Source organism: Palaemon carinicauda, unplaced genomic scaffold (assembly GCF_036898095.1).
Source record: "Palaemon carinicauda isolate YSFRI2023 unplaced genomic scaffold, ASM3689809v2 scaffold428, whole genome shotgun sequence".
In the NCBI taxonomy this organism is placed as follows: Eukaryota; Metazoa; Arthropoda; class Malacostraca; order Decapoda; family Palaemonidae; genus Palaemon; species Palaemon carinicauda.
In genome coordinates, this window is record NW_027171682.1 from 82,078 (window position 1) to 97,681 (window position 15,604).

General features: G+C 44.2%; 1 protein-coding gene across 1 annotated transcript in view; it reads right to left on the bottom strand.

The window, feature by feature from the left end:
* LOC137636888 (uncharacterized) overlaps positions 1-15,604 on the bottom strand; it is a 102,352-nt gene that overhangs the window by 41,431 nt on the left and 45,317 nt on the right. The window contains exons 29-34 of the mRNA XM_068369244.1: positions 11,539-11,654; positions 11,144-11,311; positions 10,512-10,709; positions 9,903-10,017; positions 7,930-8,066; positions 5,736-5,925 (exon numbers count right to left, since the gene is read on the bottom strand). Coding sequence (XP_068225345.1) covers positions 5,736-5,925; positions 7,930-8,066; positions 9,903-10,017; positions 10,512-10,709; positions 11,144-11,311; positions 11,539-11,654 — 924 coding nt within the window. The remainder of the gene's footprint in view (positions 1-5,735; positions 5,926-7,929; positions 8,067-9,902; positions 10,018-10,511; positions 10,710-11,143; positions 11,312-11,538; positions 11,655-15,604) is intronic.

The following is a 15,604-nucleotide window of genomic DNA, read 5'->3' on the forward strand; positions in this document are numbered from 1 at the left end:
TTTTGTGCGCGCCAGTCGTCCTCCCAGTCCGGGACCTCTTGCAAGCTCCCAAGCCCAGGGGAGAAGCAATGTCGAAGGGCATAAGGGTTCAGCAGGCCTTGATCGGCGCACAGAAGTATTCTCGGTGGTTGTGGGCGTGTCTTACCGAGACCGTCACTCCCACCCGCAGACGATTGAGCCCTTATTTTGCTCGTCTGCAGAAGAGATTAGGGGAGAAAATAAAGGCAGAGTAACGCTGGTCTCAGGTCTCAAGACCTCTTAAACGTTAAGTCCAGACCTATGCCAGACGTACGAAGTTAAAGTTCACAACCCGAATGCAGTCATTGGGTTAGCTCTGACTCTCCTCAGTCATCAGTTGATTACACTCCGCCTAAGAGGAGTAAGGTTCTGCCACAACAGATCTCTGCTGTTAAGGCTTTACCTCAGCAGAACTTAGTGTCTGCCGACCCCAAGTTAACTCTACTGCAGTCCATACAGTCACAACTTTCGGTCTTGATGCGTGAGTGTCGGGCTGAGAGTGTTGCGCCTCCGCCTCCGCCTACACTCCCCCCCGCCTATGATCGCTCCGCCTGATCACAGTTCCACCTGCCAGGCGTACGATGTTGTGAACTCTACTACAGTCCATGCAAGCACAGCTTTCGGACTTGATGCGTGAGTGTCGGGCTGAGAGTGTTGCTCCTCCGCCTCCGCCTACACTCCCTCCACCTACACTCGCTCCGCCTGATCACAGTACCATCTGCCAGGCGTACGATGTTGTGGACTCTACTACAGTCCATGCAAGCACAGCTTTCGGACTTGATGCGTGAGTGTCGGGCTGAGAGTGTTGCTCCTCCGCCTCCGCCTACACTCCCTCCACCTACACTCGCTCCGCCTGATCACAGTACCACCTGCCAGCAGTTCCACCTGCCAGGCGTACGATGTTGAGCCACGTGCTGAGTTTGCTGTTCCCTGTGGTGTTCAGCCTCCGCCTTCCTTAAGGCAACCTTTACATTGGGATCAGGAGGATTATACCTCTCTTCCTCCGCCTCCACTTGCTGCTCCACCAGTGATGCAACACTCGGTTGAGGTACAACAACCTCTCCCGTCCTGAGTCAGTCTCCTCAGCTCTTGCTGCAGCGAGCTCAACCCTCCACAAGGCAAGCACCACAACACCTTAGCCTTGCGCCTCAGGAGCCTCAGCTTGCGAGACATTTACCTTGTTCTGCGCAGCCTCTTCCTCATCGCGCTCCGCTCACACCACAGGAACTGGAACTTGCTACTCCGCTTCCGCCAACCGCTCAGCAAGCGCAACCCTTGGGTTCAACCACTCATGCTAGGAGTCAGCCTCCTCCACCCATGCGCCTTCCTTCTGCTTGTCTTTTATTCAGCCTTTGCAGACTGAGCCTCAGGTGTTCCCTCATCGGAGTCTTGAAGAGGAAACCACAACTATTGTTGTTCCAGCTCGTTCTGACTCTGCTGTTCAGCATACCTTACCTCCATTTTCATACCATGGTTTAAACCCCATGCAAGCATGCATAAAGCACTCTAGCACTGGTCATGGAATATCTGAGAAATGTTAAACGCCATGCACACGCTCTGCTTTCCTTACAGCAGGCTCTGCTTACAGCAGGCTCTGCTTACAGCAGGCTCTGCTTACAGCAGGCTCTGCTTACTACATGCTCAGCATTCAGCATGCTCTGCATTCAGCATGCTCTGCATACAACATGCTCTGCATACAGCATGCTCTGCATTCAGCATGCTCTGCATACAACATGCTCTACATACAGCATGCTCTGCATACAGCATACTCTGCATACATCATGCTCTGCATACCTTACCGCATGCTTCTCAACACATCTTGGGTTGTTGCCAACTCACTAGACTGTCAAGCAGTTTCATAACGTTGCCTTCTAGTCTGCTGCTTTTGCACCAGTGAACCCTCACTCAGAGAACTTAGCTTTTCTAGGATAAGGTCCCTGTAGATGAGAAAGTTCTTTTCTCCCTCCTTCTGATATTCCCTTGAGGACTCTGTCATTTGGAGGGAGCCTTTAGCTGCATAACCTCTTATGGACTTTTATTTAAGCATAACATGCTTACAGGGAAGGTAATGGTTCCACTTCAGCCGCTAATCCCGTCTGTTACCACACCTGCTCCCATAGACCTTGAGCTGTGTTGCATGACATGCAGTCCAAGCTTAGTCCTTGTTAGAGGTTTTTTTGTTTACGGAGTCAATGTGTCACGGGGAAGACGTTCAACAACCAACAGAAGGGACTTGTTGTGACGCAGTGCGGCAACCTCAGCAACCCGTTAAGGAGTTGTCTGTACGACCCAGACAGTCTAGACAGATTCGGGTTGTCACTGTACTTCCTCGCTTGCCCATGATTGACAGTTTACAGACTGTGCAGCAGTATCATGATCTTGTGTCCGGCTCCGTCAGACGACTGGCTTTTAAGAGCTCCCACAAGTCGTCGCTGTCTGGAGATTTTCAAATGGACTTTGGATCTGACCAAGGAACTGGGCCTCCTGGTCAATTTTGAGGAGTCTCAGCTCGTTCCATCCCAGACCATTGTCTCCTTGGGTATGGATCTTCAGAGTCGAGCTTTTCGGACTTGTCCGTCGGCCCCAAGGATCTTCCAAGCCCTAGAATGCATCCAGAGCATGCTGAGAAGGAACCGATGCTTAGTCAGGCAGTGGATGAGTCTAACAGGGACACTTTCATCGCTGGCCCTGTTCATCGAGTTAGGGAGACTCCACCTCCGCCCCCTTCAGTATCATCTAGCTGCTCACTGGATAAAGGACATGACGCTAGAGACGGGCTCAGTTCCTGTTTCCGAAGAGATGAGGTCTACTCTAACGTGGTGGAAGAACAGCATTCTTCTCAAGGAAGGTCTACCATTGGCTGTTCAGACCCCCGACCACCGTCTCTTCTCGGACGCATCGGACACGGGCTGGGGTGCGACACTGGACGGACAGGAATGCTCGGGAACATGGAATCAGGAGCAAAGGACACTTCACATCTATTGCAAGGAGTTGTTGGCAGTTCATCTGGCCTTGATAAACTTCAAGTCCCTCCAGCTTAACAAGGTGGTGGAGGTGAACTCCGACTACACCACAGCCTTGGCTTACATCTCCAAGCAGGGAGGGACTCATTCGAGGAAGTTGTTCGAGATCGCAAGGGACCTCCTCATTTGGTCAAAAGATCGAAAGCTCACGCTGGTAACGAGGCTCATTCAGGGCGATATGAATGTCATGGCAGATCGCCTCAGCCGGAAGGGTCAGGTCTTCCCCACAGAGTGGACCCTTCACAAGAATGTTTGCAGCAGACTTTGGGCCCTGTGGGGTCAGCCAACCATAGATCTATTCGCTACCTCGATGACCAAGAGGCTCCTCTTGTATTGTTCTCCGATTCCAGACCCAGCAGCAGTTCGCGTGGATGCCTTTCTGCTGGATTGGTCCCATCTCAACCTGTATGCATTCCCGCCGTTCAAGATTGTCAACAGGGTACTTCAGAAGTTTGCCTCTCACAAAGGGACACGGCTGACGTTGGTTGCTCCCCTCTGGCCCGCGAGAGAATGGTTCACCGAGGTACTGCAATGGCTGGTCGACGTTCCCAGGACTCTTCCTCCTAGAGTGGACCTTCTGCGTCAACCTCACGTAAAGAAGGTACACCCAAACCTCCACGCTCTTCGTCTGACTGCCTTCAGACTATCGAAAGACTCTCAAGAGCTAGAGGCTTTTCGAAGGAGGCAGCCAGAGCGATTGCCAGAGCAAGGACGACATCCACTCTCAGAGTCTATCAGTCTTAATGGGAAGTCTTCCGAAGCTGGTGCAAGGCCAATGCAGTTTCCTCAACCAGTACCACTGTAACCCAGATTGCTGACTTCCTGTTACATCTAAGGAACGTAAGATCCCTATCAGCTCCTACGATCAAGGGTTACAGAAGTATGTTGGCAGCGGTTTTCCGCCACAGAGGCTTGGATCTTTCCTCCAACAAAGATCTACAGGACCTCCTTAGGTCTTTTGAGACCTCAAAGGAACGTCGGTTGTCCACTCCAGGCTGGAATCTAGACGTGGTCCTAAGGTTCCTAATGTCATCAGGATTTGAACCGCTCCAATCAGCCTCTTTTAAGGACCTCACATTAAAAACTCTTTTCCTCGTGTGCTTAGCAACAGGTAAAAGAGTAAGTGAGATCCACGCCTTCAGCAGGAACATAGGTTTCACATCTGAAACGGCTACATGTTCCTTGCAGCTCGGTTTTTTGGCTAAAAACGAGCTTCCTTCCCGTCCTTGGCCTAAGTCGTTCGAGATCCCAAGCCTGTCCAACATGGTGGGGAACGAACTGGAGAGAGTACTTTGCCCAGTTAGAGCTCTTAAGTACTATCTAAGAAGGTCAAAACCATTACGAGGACAATCAGAAGCCTTATGGTGTGCTATCAAGAAGCCTTCTCTACCAATGTCTAAGAACTCAGTTTCTTACTACATCAGGCTTCTGATTAGAGAAGCAAATTCTCATCTGAAGGAAGAAGACCTTGCTTTGCTGAAGGTAAGGACACATGAAGTGAGAGCTGTGGCTACTTCAGTGGCCTTCAAACAGAACCGTTCTCTGCAGAGTGTTATGGATGCAACCTATTGGAGAAGCAAGTCAGTGTTCGCATCATTCTATCTCAAAGATGTCCAGTCTCTTTACGAGTACTGCTACACCCTGGGTCCATTCGTAGCAACGAATGCAGTAGTAGGCGAGGGCTCAGCCACTACATTCCCATAATCCCATAACTTTTTAACCTTTCTCTTGAATACTTTTTATGGGTTGTACGGTCGGCTAAGAAGCCTTCCACATCCTTGTTGATTTGGCGGGTGGTCAATTCTTTCTTGAGAAGCGCCAAGGTTAAAGGTTGTGATGAGGTCCTTTAGTATGGGTTGCAGCCCTGTATACTTTAGCACCTTTGAGTTGATTCAGCCTCCCAAGAGGAACGCTGCGCTCAGTAAGGAAGACGATCTTATTAAAGGCAGAGTAACGGTTCAAGTCGACTTCCTTACCAGGTACTTATTATTTCATTGTTATTGTGGATAACTGATTATATGAAATACGGGATACTTAGCTATCCTTTAGTCTTGTACACTGGTTTTTCACCCACCCCCCTGGGTGTGAATCAGCTACATGATTATCGGGTAAGTTTAATATTGAAAAATGTTATTTTTATTAATAAAATAAATTTTTGAATATACTTACCCGATAATCATGATTTAATCGACCCTCCCTTCCTCCCCATAGAGAACCAGTGGACCGAGGAATAATTGAGGAGGTGTCAACAAGAAGTACTTGAGTACCTGGCCACAGGTGGCGCTGGTAAATACACCCCCTTCTAGTATTGTGATAGCTGGCGTATCCCTCCATAGAATTCTGTCGGGCAACGGAGTTGACAGCTACATGATTATCGGGTAAGTATATTCAAAAATTTATTTTATTAATAAAAATAACATTTCTAAATCTGAATATAATATGTAATGATAAGGTGAAAAGTCTGAAAATACAAGGAATTAGAGATGTCTGAAGAAAGAAAATAGAAAGAGGAAGTGGTAAAGCTTAGAAAGTCCGAAAAAATAGAAATGAGGACAAATTCTGATAAAGGGGAAACAATAAGATGCTGAAAGTATGAAAGTAAGAGGAAATAAGTCATAAAAAGTTATATATAGAGTATAAGATATAAAGATTTATATTAAATAGAAATGACGTACATGGTATTCAAAAGCTTACCTATGATTTCTGGTTCACTGACAGTCTCTTGAGCTCTTGGAATATACATAATGAAATCTTCAAGAGTATCTTCAACTGGTATTGGATTGAGGTTGGTGTCTACCAGGGAGAGCTGGAGAGTGGACGAATCCTCGCTCAGTTGGTCCCGACCTCCGCCATAACCGTGGACTTGACCTTTCCATTTGGTCATCTGATGGTAAAAAGTCACCAAAGTTTGAATGAATCATATAAGGTCAACAAATGTTGAATGAATCATGTGATTTTATTGTGGCTTTTTTCCCATGGATAAGTGTCATGGGTAGATACAATACTTTTTAAAAGGAGATAATAAAAGACAAAAATATCTATTCCCAGTGTGAGCGCAAGGCGAGACGAGATTCGACTACGGCCCCGTGATAAGGGAACTGTCCTGTTTTGACCAAGATGTCATCGTCTTAATTAGTGGAGTCAGCATATTTTGAGAAACCAAGCCTGAGGGAAATCCATGTTTAGGATATATGTCATCATGGAAGGACACGTACTGCCCTTTTGTTACGACTTAACGCGTGGTCCACAAAATTCTAATAGTCGTGTCTTCTCCATTATGATGCTCTAGATGTTTTACCCCTGCTTTGACCAAATTGTGGAATGATCTTCCTAATCAGGTATTTGAATCGGTGGAACTTCAAAAGTTCAAACTTCCAGAAATGTTTGAATTGGTGGAACTTCAAAAGTTCAAACTTCCAGAAATGTTTGAATTGGTGGAACTTCAAAAGTTCAAACTTCCGGAAATGTTTGAATTGGTGGAACTTCAAAAGTTCAAACTTCTAGAGAATGTATTTATGTTGAACAGGCTGACTTAAGTCTCTATTTATAGTTTAGTATGAAAGATCTGCACTGTATTTTAATGTTTTTATTGTTCTTAAAATACAGTAGGCTTTTTAATTGCTTATTACACCTCTTGTAGTTTATTTATTTCCTTTCCTTTTCTCACTGAGCTATTTTCCCTGTGGGAGCCCTTGGGCTTATAGCATCGTGCTTTTCCTACTACGGTTGTAGCTTTGCTAGTGATGATGATGATAATAAAATTTCCAGGTCAGTTTTTTAATCAATTAGGTCAAAGGTCATTACATTGACATGACCTAATATGGTCAAACTGATCACTCGGAGACAATAGAAACTTCCTCACAGATCAAATGCAAGTAACGACCTTGAAAGGCCTGGGGTCATTTCAGGTCAAAAGGCAGGTCATGGAAGATCTTGGCCTTTCCTTATGGTAATTTTTAAGCCAGTAAAACTTCCAAGTCGATTGAATATCACTATGACCATCCTTCAAGTGAATGGAGATATTTTGGGGTCATATCGATTAACCCTCCTCTGGTTCAGTTAGAATCATGGGTCGCGCAAAACTGAGGGATCGCGTGACCTTTATGTCAGGTCATCTGTTGGTAGAGGTCATAAACTGTTCCTTTGTTGGGTTATATAACCATCGGTATTGATATTCAAGTCATTCTCTTAAGACAAAATTCTTTTTGATTAGATTATTTTTCAAAAGGAGGTAAAACAGTTTACCTTTTGGAAAATTATTCTATGATTTTATAGATTTATTTAATATAGTATTGAAGGATTTAGAAAATTCAGCAATTCTTTTGATAAGCATAAATCATAGCAAAATCAATTTTTGGTAATAATCAACTTTGTTATATCGAATATAATGACTTAATGTGGCTAAATCTTACTTGAACCTCTCTTTATATAACTAAATTTAATCAAATATTCTCATACAAAACTTACCATAACCTAACAATCTAATAATGAATTTAATCTAAACTTATAATACCTAAAGTAGTCTGTAACATTCAAAACGTGAATTAACATTACCGGTATTTTTCGTAAGCAACTTTTTAATGTTTGATGGAAATGTTTTAAAATCTCTTGAGACTCTTGGTGATACAGTGTGGAAGTTACAAGTTTGATACCTAGCTCTTGCATTTTGTCTTTGAAATATTGGGGGACAAAATTACTGCCATTATCACTTTGTATAATGCAAGGCAGACCAAACTTGGAAAAATAGTTCAACAAGCATTTAACTACAGTTTTCGCATTACTGTACAGCTTCTAACCTTCCTAGAGGGGGGCCAATATAAGCACCTTCGTTAAACATCTTCCCTTCTAATCAATTTGATAAAAATTTAGACAAAATAAAAAGACGTACTTTGACTCCGACGGAGATAGACTTGTTCACCAGGCAATTTTCGTCTTCCCTCATAATGGCGCAATAACTTGGGAACACGTAAGTTGCTCCTCCAATCTCAACCTGTTTGCCTTTAAGCTCAGAGGCGTCGAAGAAGGCTACAGAGAGAAAAGTAGAGTTTAATTGATAAAGGTATAACCTGAAATTTTGTCGGAGTAAATTTGGGTTTTCTGAAGTTTGAGTACAGTATGTTTGTATCATGATTTAGATAGTATATACTGTACAAATATGAAATAAAAATTAAGTTACCATTGTGAAAGAAATATAGTTTCTATATATTTGAATAAGAAATATAAGGTGTATATATTTGAAAATAATATAAATCATTAATGAATAGTTTAAATTTTGGTAAACAAAAGTAAAGTAAAATTCATCATCATCATCGTCTCCTCCTACGCGTATCGGCGCAAAGGGCCTCGGTTAGATTTCGCCAGTCGTCTCCTATCTTGAGCTTTTAAATCAATACTTCCCCATTACACTTAATTTTATATACATTTGAGCACAAATCCTAATACAGTACAGGTACTTCAAAGTAATAAAAATTAAATATGTCTTATAAACTATAAGTGGAGAAAAATTTTAATCATTCTTAGATTTTTGGAAACTAATAATTGCATTATTAGCAAAAGAATCTGTTTGAGTCTTGGAAAAGGGAGGAACTATCTGGACACGTTCCCTCAAACTCATTGCGTACTGTGCGTGTTGACCTCTGATGTAAATCAACCATTTGTGGTCAGGCAACTGCTCTCATGATTGGCAGATGCAAGGGACATGACAATGGCCTAAAGATTGACCATACAGTATATACATATGATCAACACCTAAGCCCCTTCTATATCAAGGTAGGACCAGGTAATGGCTGCTAATGACTCAGCAGGTAGATCTATTGACCCCCAAACCACCTATCCTTAGCTCACAAGGATGGTGAGGTTTCAGACACTACTAGAAGCTATCAAGCTTGAGCGGGTCTCAACCCCAGTCCAACAGATTGTCAGGCAGGGATTTTGTCTGTATATCAGACTTATCTTCACCCTTTTACCCCCAGGCTATTTGGAACTTTCCAGCCCTTAACCCCCAGGGGTTATTTTTTTTCAAGCACATTTTGCAGTATATTTTTTTAAAAATTGCTCTAACAGCCTTAATTTTCATCATAGAGAGGTCAGGTTGGTCTCATTCTCTTGGAAAATGCCTGGAGTTTCTCAAAAAATTATCAAAATTATGCAAAAAAATGTAAGTAGCAGTTTTTTGCAAGGACGTACCGGTACGTCCATGGAGGTAAAGGTATGAGTTTTGTGAAACGTACCAGTACGTCCTTTGGGGGTAAAAGGGTTAAACGTTACGTAGTTTTATGTTGCATAAGAAGCAAGAGCTTATACAGGAGATGCAAAATAAGTAAGAAAAGCATTAGATTTAATTATCAGAGAAAGAGAGGAAATTAAATTGAATAATTTGTCAAATTCAAGAGTCAGTTCTGGTACTCTAGCACTTGATTCTCGTTTGAATGGCTTACAAGAACTGTCTAGACAATCAGAAAAAACTTCAGTATATGTAGCTGGCAGAGTTTAACTTGAAAATCATTCAAATTGCTGGTGTTTGATGTTTTACCTAAATGCCATTTCCACTATAACAGGGATTTCAAAGTCAAATTTGCTTCTTATTATGAGTTAATATCATGAGTGCCTCTCTCTACTGAGCTCACTTGTCTCTTCAGTAAAATCTGCCATGACATGGCTTTTGATGCCGTTTTCCTTTACTTAAGGGTTCGTATGAAAAAAAAAAAAAACAATCAACTGATTTAGTACCTACAACAAAAATTACAATTTTCCAGTTTGTTATACAGTACTTACTCTATTGCCATCTTTAATATTAAGAAAATTTAAACATGCAAGTACATGACTGTATAGAAAGGGGTTCCAACTCTCAACTTGACTTACCCACAGCAACGTTGACCTTATCACCAGCTTCTATTATTGCCGGTTCTTCTCCGCTCACGGCAGCTTCCAATAGAGCAGACTGGGAGTTTCCGACAACGTCCAGCATTTTCCCAACCTGGAAAGATTGCACGAATTGAATATTCCATTGAGAAATTCAACATTCATCGAGACTATTCGGAGAAGGGAAAATGTGATGGTAGACTATAAAGCTGTGTTTATAGTTAGTGGATAAATTTTTACTGCAGTTGCAAAAGAGATACCTCTGCTTTAAATGTTTCTTTTCTAAGGCTTTTGCATCTATAAAGGGAGTGAGCTGTAGCTTAGATCTGAAATACAGTGATGCCACTGAGACTATTTAGGCAGTATTGGAAGCTCTGTCAGTAGTCTATTTTGAATCTATATATTTTAAGTTTAAGCTTCAGCCCTCTGGTGCCTGAACTTGCAGTTGCCACCGGTTTGGATCCAAGATAACAACTGTTAAAAACTTTGTGTGGGTGGAAATTCTAGTTAAATATTAGTTGAATCTATTTGAATAACATTATAGATTATCTAATGAATGTTTGAACAATGCAAATCATGTCAGAGAAGTTAGATATATGATGTTCTCACCTTTTCATTCGCATTCATATCGTCCTCGCTTGGTTCATAAAACTCTTCGGACTCTTGGTCTTCTTCCTCTGTATCGTCGTAGTAATCCAGCGAGGCATTGCTCGCTCTCATGATACTTCTTCTCATTCTCTTGACCATTTCTTGCGATCGAGTCGTGCTATTCATTGTCCTTGAAGAGTTTACCTCTTTGTTGACACCCTAGCAGGAGAAGGAAAGCAGATATTGTTTGTTGTTAGATTCGTCTGTTGCTTATTTTTCATTGTATAGGATGAAATTTGTTATTTATGGTGTTTGATGATGATTCTGTCAATGTATTGTATACAAAACAATACCTTTTCTATATATCCATTAGTTATTTTTATCATCAATTATATTAAAATACAGTATTGGTCAGACAATACTGTACTGAGGTACTAAAACATGACCAGACATTTATAGTGATTGATGATGTTTCGTTCAATGTATTGTATACTGAACAATGTTTTTTTCATACAGGCATTAGTTATTTTTATCATTACTTATATTCAAATATTGACCAGACAATATTGTACTCTTGAGGTACTAAAACATGACCAGACATTAAAAATCTTAAAATTGAATAAGAGAAAAAGGAAGAAAAATAAGTCCATTACATTTAGAAGGTTGGCTGTTGTTGACAAGGCTCCTGCCATGAAGTCCTTCTGCAGAGAAAGAGGTGCCTCTCTGTCCTTGGCTCTGGATAGCTTAACAAGAGTGTCCACGGCTCCTTCTTGCTGATCCTTCGGGAGTGGATCGGCCACAGAGTTTAGGATGCTGTTTACCTATGGGAAGGGACGGAGAATTTCCTTATTTCCTTTCCTCACTAGGGTATTTTCCCTGTTGGAGGCCTTGGCTTATGGCATTCTGCTTTTCCAACTAGGTTTGTAGCTTAGCAAGTAATAATAATAATAATAGTAATGATAATTATAAAAATAAGAAGGTTATCTTATTTCCTAACTAACGTACCATAAGCAAAGTAGACTAATAGGATAAATAGAGGGCAAGTTACCTGGATGACTTCCTCCATGGACGTCGTCGTGAACGAGTCTAAAGACCCGAGCATTTTCTGGTTCTTCTCCTTTACTTTATTCTCGAGTTCGTCCTCCGATTCACTTTCTCCCAATCCTGTAAATGTACCGTAATTTCGCATTCATTTTCATATTGAGGTGGCCTCATGCCTTTGGTGCGTTTGTCAAATTATAAGGATTAGGGTTATTTAAAGAGGGATGGGTTGATAGTCGAGTTTAGGTAATCAATGAATATTAAAGCTTATAGTTCAGAGTAAAATGAGTTGGTTTTCGAGCTTATAAAAAGGAGAAAAAAATAGAATTCAGTTTATAGTTCACAGAATAATTGGTCAGTTTTCGAGCTTACAAAAAGGAGAAAAAATAAAATTTCAGTTTCATGGAAAAATTATTCTGTTTTATGAGTAGTGGGATGACTAAATTTTTTTTTAATTCAGTAAGAATAACTGATTTTTCAATATTAAACTTACCCGGTGATCATATAGCTGTCAGCTCTGCTGCCCGACAGAAAAAACCTAAAGACAAAATACGCCAGCGATCGCTATACAGGTGGGGGTGTACATCATCAGCGCCATCTGTCGAGCAGGTACTAAGTACTCCAATGTCAACAAAGAACCAATTTTCTCTCTGTCGTGCCACCGGCAAGACCTACTAAATACGCTGTTGTTTTCTGGATTGATTTTCACGTTATTTGGTGAAGTATTCATTTCTGGTTATTAGCTATCGCTGTGCAGAAGTTATCTTCAATACTTCCTTGCATTCTTTTATTGGATTTTAGATTATTTGTTGACGACTTGGATAGATTTTGAATTCCCCCCTTTGACTAATTCAAGATGTCTGACCCTTCTCAAGTCCCCAAGTACAGGAAGTGTAGCGCTAGGGACTGTTCAAGGCGTCTTCCGAAGGCCTCTATCGATCCGCACACCATTTGTTCCAATTGTAGGGGTAAAGCCTGTCAATTGGAAGATCGATGTGAGGAATGCGTTGGGCTTTCGGAATTCGATTTTCAAGAATTCCTGAAATATGCATGTAGGCTAGAGAAGGATAGAATCAGGAGGAGTTCTTCTCGCTCAGTTGATTTTTCCTCTCCCCATGCCCCACAACCTATTCCTTCCCCTGTAGTGGCTGCACCCGACCCCCCTGCTAGCTCTCATCAACCTTCGATGGCAGATATGATGCGTGCCATCCAGGCTCTAGGTGAGAGAGTCGAGTCATTGGCGAATGACCGTAATCAACTCATGGCTGACGTCAGAGAGTTGAAAGGTAAGAGTGAAGTGAGTGTTAGTGCAGTGAAAAGTGTCAGTGTTACGCATGAGGGTGCGTCTGTTCGTGCCTGTCGTCCTCCCAGTCCGGGACCTCTTGCAAGCTCCCAAGCCCAGGGGAGAAGCAATGTCGTACGACCAAAGGGTTCGACAGGCTTTAATCAGCGGACAGACGTTCCCTCCGTGGTCTCGGACGTATCTTGCCTAGATCGTCCCACCCACAAGAAGAGGAGTGAGCCCGTTCATTCCTCGTCTGCGGAAGAGGTTTCACGCCAGAAACGATGGACCAAGGTCTCACGGCCTCTTAAACGCAAGGTCCCTTCCGAGCAAGTCCAACGGCCCAGGTGTAGCCACTGGGTCAGTTCGGACTCGCTGCAGTCCTCCTCCGACTGCACACCTCCTAAGAGAGGCAAGGTGGTACCGCAACAGGCAGTAACTCCGTCTGTTGCCGCACCAGCTGCTGTAGACCATAAGTGGTCTTTGCTACAGTCTATGCAGACTCAGTTAGCTTCCTTCATGCAGGAGTATCGTGCGGAGAAGGTTGACGCTGCACCCGTTAGCCTACAATCAGCCACGGTTGTGCGCCCAGCAGACGCTGAGGCTACCTGCTCCCGCACTACAGTTGTGAGAGCTCCACCACCCATGCGCAGTCGACCCTGCCAGACGCATGTTGACATTCACAGACGCACGGAACCCTCCGTTGACGTTCGTGTGCTACCACAACAACAGGAGAGTGGAGTTAAGTTGCCGTGTTTTGACGCGGTGCGTCAGCCTCCGCAACCCACGGTGGTCTCCGCTATCCGACCACAGTCAGGAGTAGACGCTTTGCGTCCCCACTCAGCTATGGTTGTTGCCAGTTCTCAGACTGACCAACAGTTCCATGATGTTGGGTCCAGTGCAGCTACGCATGCACCCGTGCTGCCGGACTCAGCCGTTCAGCTTTTACCTACTCCTTTGCCGCTTCCTCCTCAACATTCAGACGATGGACTCTCTGATGATGACGACGCTGCACATCTTGACGACCAACACTCGGACATCGACGAACCCAAGACCACGCCTCCCTCCTTAGACTTTAGGAAAGTGCTTGCGCTGTTCAAGGATTTATATCCGGATCAGTTTGTGTCTGCAGCACCACGCTCGCCTCCCTCTGAGTTCGCTTTAGGCATGCAGTCAGCAGCACCTGCCTTTACGAAGCTCGTACTCGCTCGCTCGTCCAAGAGAGCTTTAAGGGTACTGGGAGAGTGGTTGCAGTCCAAAAAGCAACTTGGGAAGACAACCTTCATGTTTCCCCCGGCCAAGCTTGCTTCCAGATCTAGCGTCTGGTATGCCACGGGAGAAGTTCTCGGCTTGGGAGTTCCTGCCTCTGCCCAGGGCGACTTCTCAAGTCTGGTAGACTCTCCCCGCAGGCTGGCTAGGAGACGCTCCAAGATTTGCTGGACTCCTTCGGATATGGATCATCTTATGAAAGGAGTTTTCCGTGCATTCGAAGTCTTTAACTTCTTGGACTGGTGTTTGGGAGCGTTGAGCAGGAAGACCTCCCCTTCTGATAAGGAAACTTCCATGCTCATTATGTCCTGCATGGACAAAGCCATACGGGATGGTTCTAGTGAGCTTGCGGCTTCTTTCGTGTCCGGGGTCCTCAAGAAGCGGGATCACCTTTGCTCCTTCTTGTCAGCTGGAGTCACCCCATATCAAAAGTCGGAGCTTATGTTTGCTCCTCTCTCGAAGTGCCTCTTCCCTGAGGAGTTGATCAAGGAGATTGCCGCCTCCTTGATCCAGAAAGACACTCATGACCTGGTTGCGTCATCCGCGCGCAAAGCCACCCCTTTGCCATCTGTGCCTAGACCCAGGTTGGACACTCCAGCATCTAGATTCATTCCGCCCTTTCGTGGCAGAGCCGCCAGCAGAGGAGGTGCTCGTGCCGAAGGTCAACGCGGGAGCAAGAAGAAGGGTTCCAAGTCCCTTAAAGGCAGAGTCTGACTGCCACATTCTTCAGACAGCAGTGGGAGCCAGGCTCAAGAACTACTGGCAGGCCTGGGAGAACAGGGGCGCAGACGCACAATCTGTGAAGTTACTCAGAGAGGGGTACAAGATTCCATTCTTGAGCAAGCCCCCTCTAGCAACAACTCCCATCGACCTCTCTCCCAGGTACAGAGAGGAGGACAAGAGACTAGCTTTGCAGCAAGAGGTGTCTCTCTTACTACAAAAGGGAGCGGTAGTCAAAGTCCGGGACCATCAATCCCCGGGCTACTACAACCGTCTCTTCTTAGTGGCGAAGAAGACAGGCGGGTGGAGGCCGGTGCTAGACGTCAGTGCCCTGAATGTCTTTGTCACAAAGCAGACGTTCACCATGGAGACGACAAAGTCGGTTCTAGCATCGGTCAGGAAGGAAGACTGGATGGTCTCGTTGGACCTAAAGGACGCTTACTTTCACGTCCCCATCCACCCAGATTCCCAACCTTTTCTAAGGTTCGTTTTCGGGAAGGTGGTATACCAGTTTCAAGCCCTGTGCTTTGGCCTAAGTACGGCTCCTCTTGTTTTTACGAAACTGATGAGGAATATTGCCAAATTCCTGCATTTAGCAGACATCAGAGCCTCCCTCTATTTGGACGACTGGCTTTTAAGAGCTTCGTCAAGTCGTCGCTGTCTGGAGAATCTAAAATGGACTCTGGAACTGACCAAGGAATTGGGTCTCCTGGTCAATATGGAAAAGTCCCAACTCGTCCCATCCCAGACTATAGTGTACCTAGGTATGGAGATTCAGAGTCAAGCTTTTCGGGCTTTTCCG